This window comes from Carettochelys insculpta, chromosome 5, assembly GCF_033958435.1.
Source record: "Carettochelys insculpta isolate YL-2023 chromosome 5, ASM3395843v1, whole genome shotgun sequence".
NCBI lineage: Eukaryota > Metazoa > Chordata > Testudines > Carettochelyidae > Carettochelys > Carettochelys insculpta.
In genome coordinates, this window is record NC_134141.1 from 8,666,736 (window position 1) to 8,677,581 (window position 10,846).

General features: G+C 47.4%; 1 protein-coding gene across 2 annotated transcripts; it reads right to left on the minus strand.

The window, feature by feature from the left end:
• Nucleotides 1-779: 779 nt before the first annotated feature.
• Nucleotides 780-7,388, minus strand: KLF4 (KLF transcription factor 4). 2 transcript variants are annotated; one of them, XM_074994635.1, is made up of 5 exons: nucleotides 6,713-7,382; nucleotides 6,508-6,625; nucleotides 5,386-6,220; nucleotides 5,125-5,289; nucleotides 781-3,431 (listed from the first exon to the last, which is right to left on the minus strand). In XM_074994635.1, exons 1-5 carry the CDS (start codon nucleotides 6,715-6,717, stop codon nucleotides 3,256-3,258), a joined length of 1,299 nt encoding a protein of 432 aa, XP_074850736.1. In that variant the 5' UTR covers nucleotides 6,718-7,382; the 3' UTR covers nucleotides 781-3,255. The 2 variants fall into 2 exon arrangements, with proteins under 2 accessions (XP_074850735.1, XP_074850736.1); XM_074994634.1 differs by having other exon boundaries at nucleotides 780-3,431; nucleotides 5,125-6,220; nucleotides 6,713-7,388.
• Nucleotides 7,389-10,846: the final 3,458 nt, after the last annotated feature.

Genomic DNA, 10,846 nt, shown 5'->3' on the forward strand with positions numbered 1-10,846 from the left:
GGAATGCACATTGCTTTACTAACCCTTGCAGATGAGGTCAAATGAATATGACTACCCCCCGCCAAGTACTGTACAACAAAATTGTTTGGTATTAGTCTATACTGCTCTTCCAGCTTCCTTTGTGTTCGCTCAGCTAAGTGCGCCTTCGGGCAGCAAGGTGGCTAATGCCACATGCTATTTTTAGCTCCACCTGCCTCTTAGAATACAGCTGGTAGAAGTGCTTGTTTCAATACTCCCCTGGAGCCCTCCAAAAGAACAAGAATGAGAGGCATGGGCTGTGTTACATCCAGTGAAGACTTGCGAGTTGGCAACAGCCCCAGAAGGTTCGGCAGTGTTGTTACAGAGCAGTTTAAAAGCATTTTTTAAAAAAATATGGAGCTCCTTCAGTCTGTTTTTAGCTATTGAAAGAAAGTTGTGACAGAAAGAGGTGGCAGCCTGTGGTAGGGAACAGTTTTGGATGAGGAGGAAGATAACGAAGCCTTGGTTTTGGAACATTATTCTTGGAGGAACTGTAAAGTTCAGACTTATGAAAGCATCGAGGGAAAAAACAAAGGTCACTTAGATAACCATGTGTCTCCAAGTGATAGGGCAGGGCAGGTTTATCATTTTTATAAAGCGCTCAGGCATTGTCCTGACCATGCGCTTCATGTTCAAAGCAGATATAAAGACTTATCCAATAATGGTTTTTTAGAGTTAGATTTTGAGAGAGACTGGACTCAGATTTGGAAGCCAAACAGATTTTCTTTTCACAGTCAAGTTAACTGTACATTCATGTTATCTACAGAGTTGCAAATATGCTTTGGCTATATTGGCAAGTGCATATGAGAAACAGGAAAGCTCATCAAGTTCATACATATCAAACAGGTTTCCACATTTGACATTTTTTAATCCCTCCATGGCAGCATCAGAACTAGAAGCAAGGCAACATAAAAGGTCAAACACAATTACTATGATATATGTTTTAAAATCCTGCAGATCAAAACGCCACTCTGAATTGTAGTTTAGCTTGGTCTCTTTGGCTCTTTGCAAATCAAAGAGAACACCCACTTTTCTCCCCTTTTACCTACGAGTCGAATGAATCAAGGCACCTTTCAGTTGAAACAGAATGCATCTAGTCAGTAAGGCATGGGCTTAGTCATCACACAAAGAAAGAACACATCCAAACGTGAAAGCCAATAGCATTCTTCAGACAGATTTTAAGAAATGGTCAAGTCGCTATTACCACTTGTTTTACAGAAACTGAAAAATATAAACTGATCCGAGCAGTAATACTTATTTTCCATGCGCCGCCTTATTCATTTTATGTACATAGGTAGGCCAAATACCTCAATGCCAGTTTTAAACCTGTGCAAGAACAATGCGTTTTTCTTTTCACAGAAACTCCCAGTTTTAGCTCTGATCTTGCCCATACTGTTCACGAGTCCATCTTACTGTTACATATTTACATTGCATGAACCACAAAGGGGGCCTTAGCCATTATGGGTCCTCACTCGCTACTGCAATAAAAAAGCTCACCTTATTCATGCAACTAATTCCATTTACTTCAAAAAAAGCAAGAAAGGTACAAAAGCATGTTGATGTCTTTGCTAGATCAAGCACGTTAGGTGTAGCCACTATGCAGAGTCTAAAGATGGGTTTAATATTAATGAATAGCATTCATAGTGTGTTAAATTGAGTGCAGAGAAATCAAAATGGCTTAACTGAGCTTTTTGTAAGTGACTTGGGGCATGAACACCTGCATTCCCTGAACGCTGAAGGTTCTCAAGTCATGAGTTTTTATTGCACATGAAATTATATTCCTCCACATAATGCCAAAATAATGACATACACAAGGCTCCAATCTGATTTTTCAGTGGTATGAAAAGGTAAATGTAAACATACCAGCTTATCTATGTGATTGCATGAGAACAGAAGCTAAAATAAATTGTCAAAAAAATTGCAAATCGGGTATTCATCTAGGCGTTGTACGCAAGACACACCAACGCTCATTTTGCCCAGTATAAAACAATGGAAAGACTTCCAGATTGGGAAGACTATAAGGGATTTTGATTTAAATGCACTGAAGTCTTGGATAGACATTTTAGTTCATTATGCTCTAACCTGGAGTAATTCAAAGGACCATAGTTTAAAACTGATAATTATGCTTCCCTGGTGTGGAGCCTCTTGATATTTAGAGAAAGCAGTTTTCAGCACATTTATCCTCAGGAAAAAGCTTGATAGCAGTACTGGAAACACACGTGCCTAACTTTGTAGCCTTTGCCCTGTGAGCTTTGTATGAGTAAGGGGCTGCAGGAGGGAGCAATGTTTCTTTGGACACAAATGCACAGAAGTGGAAAAAAAATTCAGATAAAATATTATAGGTTTATTTAAAACTTATTTTCAACTTGAATATGCAAAATACAAACTCCGACAAAATGTTCATTTTTACTTCATAGTTTACAAATATACAAAATAGAAGTTTGTTTAAGTTTATATTACATATTTATTATGTAAAGAACTATATAGAAAACATTTGTTCTGCTTAAGGCATATTTGGGAATAAACCATTGTACAAATTATTGCACATTGAAACCACAGTGCATTATAGACTGTCTGCATAAAGTTTTTTTTTTCTTAAGGAATAAACGAAAAGAAATAAATCAGGTTTATTTACCTGACTTTGGTCATAATTGTAGATCGGAAGACAAAAGTATTTCCTTGTCAGATATGCAGCAGTTTGAGAACTTTGGCTTCCTGTTTTTGGTACCTTTAGAACCAACAGTCACTAAGCACCATGAAATAGGCTTTTAAACTTAATTCTGTACCTGAATTTCTTCCTCCTCTTTTAACATAGTAAGGGCTTTTTGGAAGGTAAAAAAGACAAGATGACTTTTACATCTCAGATTGCATTGAAACAAGACTTAAGGGAACGTAATTCTCCCCTCCCCACCTAACAAGCAGTCTATTTAACCCTGATATCCTCGACTTCCAGTCGCTCCTTGGCATTTTGTAGTCCAGAAATATTCAAGTTGGATTTAGAAATGGAATGATAGAAGATCCAGTCATTGACCCCAATGTTTTTTCTTTAATTCATAATTCAAAAAGAAGAGTTCCAACATTTGCATTTGATTATCTGCTTATTTCCACTCTTTGGAAGACTTCACCATGATTCCTTGTAGTGCTTTAAAACTGGGCTCCTCCCCTCTCGTGGAAGACAGTCTGTGCTGCGAATACTGAATCTCTTATGGCAGTACAGGAAAGATCCACTGTTTCGGATTAAAAGTGCCTCTTCATATGTAAGGCTAGGTGATCTGACCTGGAAAATGCTCTGTCACACCTCTGACACTGAAAAGGGCGGTGGCCGGTGTGTTTCCTGTAGTGCCGGGTAAGTTCATCAGAGCGGGCAAATTTCCATCCACAGCCCTCCCAGTCACAGTGGTATGGCTTTTCTCCTTAAAAAACCAAAAACAAATCATGTCAATTAAGTCCAAATTTGTCCGCAGACGTGCACATGCTTTAGTATGTTCCCGTCAGAATAACATTCCAGCCTTCTATTAACTTCTTCACTTAAGAAGTCTGATTTATGTTTGGTAACATACAGGCAAATTAACACCTTTGTAAAAGAAAATATGACCAATAAAGCCTTTGTGGTAGTTTATACATCGCTAGTGATAAAAATGCTAAAAATCAAAGGGCAAAACACATCTCTTCTTTGCATGACAGGAGGATTAAATATCCCATTTTACTGAGCTCTTAACTACCTCACCATTTCTGAACTATCTGTCATGAGAGTTTAGAATATGAAGCTCATATAATAGTACTATTACATAGAACCATTTCGCTGACTGAGGACAGTATTAAACAAATACAGTATCTGCCAGAAACACCTCAAATCGAATGGATTCAGATCACACTAAATTTCAGGAATAATAGAACCTGCTGGAAGTGTCATAAAATCAACTTTATTAAGAAATTAAAGGGCCCAATCTCATGGCCTTTTAAGCAAAGGTCTTACTGATTTCAGTGGGAACTTAAAGGGTATAGTTTCAATATATTAGCATTCTGCAAAGCAGCCACCAAATCTGAAAACATCAGAAAAGCTGCTAGCCCTTTATCTCTGGAGAAACTGACATTAGTTGGGACATGGTAAGTACCATACTTTGCACTCGAAACTCTGAGAACTTCATTGACTTTTTCCCTACCTCCTCTGCTCGCAAAATACACTTTGATTCCAACTCCTACTGCTGTGTCTCATTCAGGGATTCTAAATAATTCAAATCTAAATTACACCCTGTTTTTAGAGAATATCGAAAGTAGTGACTATTATTGAACCAAAATGTTTTTGCCAATTCTGCTACTGCAGCAAATGCTCCTCAGTGGCTAAGTTAAACCACACCTGTGAGATCAAGCGCAGATATTAATCTTCATGTACTGATTACTTGTATTCCAAAGGCAATTGAAGACCCATACACTACATTTCTTGCAGTGATAATTAAACAGAAGAACAACTTTTAAAAGTAGACTACAAATTTTATCCTGTCATCAATAAGGAATTATAAAAATGTTCTGAGCATATCTTGCTTTCCTGCCAAGCAACTGCATTATCGTCCATTGATCTCACTAGAACTGGCATGCCCCCAACCATAGTAATAGACTTTCTGGAGTTAGGAGAGCAAACTGAGACCAAAAAAGAGAAGTTTTAAACTATGCAGAAAGAAAGTAAAACCCAAAGAGACACTTGTACGTGGATTCTGGTTACACAGCTGAGCCTATGCTATATAGATCAACAAATGCAGCTCCACTTCCAGCTACTTGCCAATTAACTAGCCGTATAAACAAACCCTGTGCCTGCAAACACACCCTGAAAGGTTGTGCCAAGAAATAACTCCAATCCAGCAGGTAAAGCCAGACACTGCATTTTTTCAAAAAACAACTGAGAAACGAGTGGGATTTCCTCCTGCCCCCAAAATGCATCAGTTTATCTGGACAAAAAACTTGGGGATTCAGTGGTTTTGGATCAACAGTATACAGTTACCTGGTAACCTAAGCAGGCTCTACCTCTCTAAAAAGAGATCTCTTTCTCACACTTTGGTAACGCTTTTATAGCTCGCCATGCCAACAAAGGCCTCACTGAATGGCCCTTACCTGTGTGGGTCCTCAGGTGGGCCTTGAGATGAGAGCTTTTGGTGTAGGTTTTGCCGCAACCTGCGTAGTCACAGGTGTGCGTGGCGCTCCTTTTCCTGGGCCAGGACCGACGTCCCCTCTTGGGCTTGCTTTCTTCGGGCATGCCACCTGGGAGCTGCATGAGCTCTAAAGGTGAAGAGGGCGGAGTCAGCATCATCACCCCTGGTACCAAGGGGGGCACGGCTAAGGGCTCTCCCGACCCACTGAGATCCCGAGACTGACCTTGGTACTGCAGGGCGCTGGGCGGTAGCCGCTCGGGCAGGAAGGCAGGATAGCCTGGAGCCGGGTGGTAGCCGGGGGGCAGGTGGCCCAGGCCCTGGGGGGCAGGATGGCAGTCCCTGCCGTTCATCATCTCCTCGGGAGCCAAGTGGGCGTTAGTCCTAGTGGGCGGCAGCCTCGCCAAGGAGAACTCGTGCTGGGCCATAGGGCAAGAGGGGGCCGCCTCCTGCTTGATTTTGGGGCCCCGCGCGGGCAGGGGGCAGTAGAGGGCGCTGTCCGTGCAGGAAGGGGCGGCCGGGGCGCTCTTGCCGCCGCCGCAGCCCACGTGGTTGTAGTCCCCTACGTCCACCGTGGCTTTGACGACGAATTTCCCGTGCAGGCTGCCCAGGGGCGGCGGCGGCGGCGGCTGCTGCTGCATGTACACCGGGTCCAGGTCCGGCCGCAGCAGCTCGGCCACGAATCCGCCCGACGGGGACACGTCGGTGATGTCGGCCAGGTTGAAGGCGGCGGCGGGGGCGGGGTCCCGGGCGCCGCCGTACAGGAGGCCGGGCTCCGCCCGAGGCAGCGGGTAGGGGAAGGGGCCGGCGCTGGCCGGGGGGGAGGCGGCCGACACCACCACGGCCGCGGCGGCCGCCGGCTCCTGGTGGATCAGCGAGTTGGAGAGGATGAAGTCGAAGTCCAGCAGCTCGTTAAGCTCCTCCGCCTCCCGGCGGGCCATGAGCTCCGGGCCGCCGCAGCCGCCGCCCGCGGGGTTCTCCAGCTGGGTCTGCAGCTCGTAGGGCCGCCCGCTCAGCACGGGCGGGAGCCGCTTGAGATGGGACAGCTCCTCCCTCCAGCGCTGCGGGAGGGACAGACACCGATCAGCACCGCCGGGCCGGGCCGGGCCGGGCCGGGCATAGCCCCACGCGAGTCCCCCCCTTCCCCTCGCCCCAGCCGCGGCCACCCCGGCTCCCCGCCACGCCGCGCTCGCGATCCCGCAACTCCTCGGCCCGGCGGCGGGGCGCGGATCGCGGCCAGCCCGAGGTGGGGGCGCCCCGGGCCTCCTCCCCTCCAGCCGCGGCGTGAGAGCGACCCACCCGAGAGGGGAAGCCGCGGTGCGAGCGGGGGGGGGGGTACGGTACTCACGTTGCTGGCCCCGGCCTGCCGCAGCGCTTTCTCCCGGCCCGCCGCGCCCGCCGCGAAGGTGGCTATGGAGGGGAGCAGCGTGCCGCTGAGAGCCATGTCGAACTCGCCGGGGGGCTGCCTGCGGGCGAGAGAAGGGGAGCGGTGAGCGCCGGCCGGGCCCCAGCGGGGTCGGGGCGTGGGGGATGCAGCGGGGGACGCCACCCACCTCATGAAGGTTGCAGGCAGCCGGGCCGAGGATCTGCAGGCGCGATCGGGGGCGGGCTAAGTGCGCCCGAAGCCGGAGGCGGGGGGACCCCGTCCGCAGCAGTGTCCGTTAGCGCCGGGCAGGGCTGCCCCCTCCGCCCAGCCCCCGTGGGCGGCTACCGGGGCTCGGGGTTAGCAGCGCTCCCGCTTCGGCGCAGCAGCAGCCGCCGCCGCCGCCGCCGGGCAGCAGGAGCAGCGAGGCAGCAGCAGGGGGGCGGCGCGAGACTGGTGCCGGGGATTCCCTGTTCGCGCCGCTGCCATGGGGGAGCCGCCGCCGCCGCCGCCGCCGCGCTGGAGGAGGAGGAGGAGGAGGGGGGCGGGCGGGCGCGCGGGGGGGGGGAAGCGCTGTCTTCGCGGGCGGGCGGGCGGGGCTCGCGCCCGGAGCGCTGACACGGTCCGTTCGGAACTGTCAGGGCGCGCGGCCCGGCCGCCCCACTTATAACTTCAGCTCCCTCGGCGCCCGCCCGCTCCGCCGGCCCCGCCCCCCGTCGCCGGGCAACCAGGAAAACAAACTGGCTGGGGAACACGTGGGGGAGTGGAAGGGGCGGGGCCGGGTGCGGCCGTGACGCCAGCGAAGCAGCTGGCGGGCAGCGCGCGGCATTGACGCCAACGGGGAGGATCCCTCGGGCAGCGGGGGTTGCCCCAGGGCCGCGCACACCTGGCGGGGGGAGGGGAGTGAAGGCCTTGGGGAAGGGGGAGGGACGCAGGGAGTGAAGGAGGTAGGGGCGGGAGGAAGGAGAAAGTGGGAAGATCCCACCTACACATATACAAGGACAGGATCTAACTGGCTGTTACCAGTGGGGCTGGCAGCTGTGGGGGAGGGGCTGGCTCCACTCCCGCAGAAGGGGAAGGCGTGGGACGGGAGAGTGGGGCCAAGGAGAGTGGGCTCTTAGCACCACCTGGAGTATGGCGCGACCTCCCCCAGCTCCAAGAAGCCCTGCAGAGTGACCTTCCTCATGTCTCAAAGGGGCCGGAGCTGCCAGCCACCACTGCTGCTACTCTGGTGTGGTGGCAGATGGGCGCTCCTCCTTTGGAACACCAGGCCCCTATGCAGATGTCCACCAGCTTGCTGGCCCCATCAGCGGGCCTGGCTGTTACCCTCCAGACGGAGACCTGCGAGACACCATGGATAGTTCTTTGAAAACATCCACTCAGTGCGCAGCCACTGTCAAAAAAGCCAACAATGTCGGGAATCAATAACAAAGTTTCTATCCTATTATCTTGCCCTATCCTATTTCTTCTGTATAAATCCATGGAACACCCACCTCTTGAAAGGGGTATGCAGATGTGGTCAACCCATCACAAAACCGGTATCTTGGAAAAGGTTCAGAAAAGTTCAACAAAACTGAGTAGGGATAGGAATGGCTGCAGGATGAGGCAAGGTGAATGAGAGTGGGTCTTCTCAGCTTGGAAAAGAGAACAGTCGCGGGGTGGGGTGAGGGATATGGCTGAAGTCTATAAAATGATGGCTGGGGTAGAGAGAGTAGATAAGGAAGTGCTATATACTTCTGGTGACACAAGAACAAGGAATCACCAAATGAAAACAATGGGTAGCAGGTCTAAAACAAAAGGAAATATTTCTTCACATGGTACAGTCAATGTGTGGAACTCCTTGCAAGAGGATATTGTGAAGGTCACGACCATAACACTATTCAGAAAAGAGCTGGATAAATTCATGGAGATAGGTCCTTCAATGGCTATTAGCTAGGATGGGTAGGGATGGTGTCCCTAGCCTGTGTTTGTCAGAAGCTGGGAATAAGCAACTGGGGCTGGATGGATTACAATTTCCAGCTGCCAGCCACCACCGCTGCTACTCTGGTGTGGTGGCAGATGGGTGCTCCTCCTTTGGAACACCAGGCCCCTATGCAGATGTCCACCAGCTTGCTGCCCCCATGAGGGGGCCTGGCTGTTTCCTCTAGGGCACCTGGCACTGGCTGCTGTCGGAAGACAGGATACTGGCATAGGTGGACTTTTGGTCTGACCCAGTATGGCTGTTCTTATGTTCCTATGCAGGGAGGGGAGGAGGGAGTAAAAGATAGAATGGAAGAAGGAATATCTTTTTTTTTTTTAACCCTTTTGAAAAGGTTGCCTCCTGGGTTTCAGTCTTGTTTTTTTTTCAAAACCCAAAATGAAAAATCCTCTCACACGTACCCTGACTCTTTTGGGAGAAAAGAGGTGGTGGTGGGACTGAGCTTTTCTGAGCAGCCTGAAAGTGCCACCATTCTTCTGGGTTTTACAGACACCCCTAGGTTTCGGAATCACAGCAGTGAAACTGATCAAAGCCTTGTTAATTTCATATTACTACTGCTTGGCAGAAGGTTGAGAAGGACAGAGGCACTCCAGACTCTGGAAGACAGCTTTGCATTGGTTTACACTTGGAAGATTATCTTCAGATAATGAAAGCGAGGCATGTGGTTTTTCCAATCCACAACAATGCCTGGCACAGAATAACATAAAGAAAGAAGAACAGTTTTAGCTCCCTTTGCACTGTTCCTTGAACATGTATAGGCCTCAACCTACAAGTTTGAGTACATGGGGATTGGCCTAATTATGCTATCATTGCACCTCAATTTTGCCTAGTTTTTCTTAACTACCTAGCAAGTAGGTGGTGAGTGCCCATAAAATTTGGATTTGCAACAGTAATATAAATACTATGATATATTCAGAGCTGCTTGTTTTCCATGATTCTGCAATCACAGAAATGGTATTGGAATTTACTTTTGTCTTCAGAATTCTTCTCCTCTTCCCTTCAGATCACCACAGGAATTGCACGGAGGGCACTGGAATTAACACATAAAAATGATTCTGTGCAAAATAAGAGAACATTTTCTATTTATCTGGAATTTGGCAGTCTACAATGCTTAATATGAGCATATGTTTGATTATTGTGGAAATTGTGCAGATCCTATAAAAAGGTCTGCCTTCATAGAATCATCTCATCATTGGTACAAAAAATAAATGAGAAATGCTGCAGTATTTTAGGGGTTCTGGGCTGATTCTTCTCTCCGGAACAATTTTGCTACCTTTATTATGCCTGATAGTTACTAAAAATATACCATTGTAAAAGTATTGCTTATGGGCAGCACCAGCAGGCCTGGAAAAGAGAATAGGTGAGATTTACAAAAGAAAATAAGTCATTTAGGAACATAGATTGCATTAACATTTAATGGCACTGTCATGTTGAAGTAACACAGTTTTCAATATCTCACCCAACAGGTAAAATACGGCTTGACCATTCTATGATTTAGGTGACTACTCATATGTATTTCTAGTATTTTCAGAAAAGCACATACAAATAGTAAATTAGAGCATGTTTTGGCATGGCTACTGCTGAATTCTGAGACTTGCTGCTTTTTATGCAGTATGTAGCTATTTACTGTAAAAGCCATACGCTTACTGGCAGATCTTGTAACCTCGTATGACTCTTACGTAAACAAAGTTGTAGTTCTAGTATAGACCGAGTTTCTCTGCTTTTTTTGTTACCAAGGAAAATCTTGTTGTCAGGTGCAGATTCTTGAAGTGACGAGGATATGTCGTTCCCATAAATCAAATTCTTTCAAAGCTGGGTCAGATATTCAAACAAGGTTATGAACCTCCTTACTTGTATAGTTGTAATTTGAAAACAGGTTGATCAAGAGGTGATAAATCCCTGCCCTGTATAATTTATAAACTTGAAGCTGAGTAACCTTTGATGACTAAATTAAACTCTAAAATAATAATAAAAAGCTTACCTTTATTTTAGCAAACTGGTATGACCAGTTTTGTGATATAACTGTTAATTATTAATATCTTAGGTGCTAGAAAATGGATTTTTCTTTGCACAAAGTTCATTTCTTGGCAGAGGATGTGTTGGGAACTATCAATATACAGGGATTAACGTGGAGACGAAGAATAATAAAACTTTAAGGATGTTATCTGAATATTTCACAGAGAGCGAGAGAGAGACAGAGAGAGGTACATCTACCTATAACACTAGTCGTAGGATCAGTGGGCTCAGTTGTTTATAGATTTTCTGTGATGCTTTGTTCAGAATCTTGTGAAACGTAATTTACGTTCATGGCTCAGGGTTCTCTGTCTATCTATATATTATATAATA

Coding starts and splice junctions, on each gene's coding strand:
- KLF4 (XM_074994634.1), bottom strand. Junction 6,221..6,507: donor GGCAGGCCGGGGCCAGCAAC/GTGAGTACCGTA, acceptor TCCCTCCCGCAG/CGCTGGAGGGAGGAGCTGTC. Junction 3,432..5,124: donor CCACCTGAGGACCCACACAG/GTAAGGGCCATT, acceptor TGGTTTTTTAAG/GAGAAAAGCCATACCACTGT.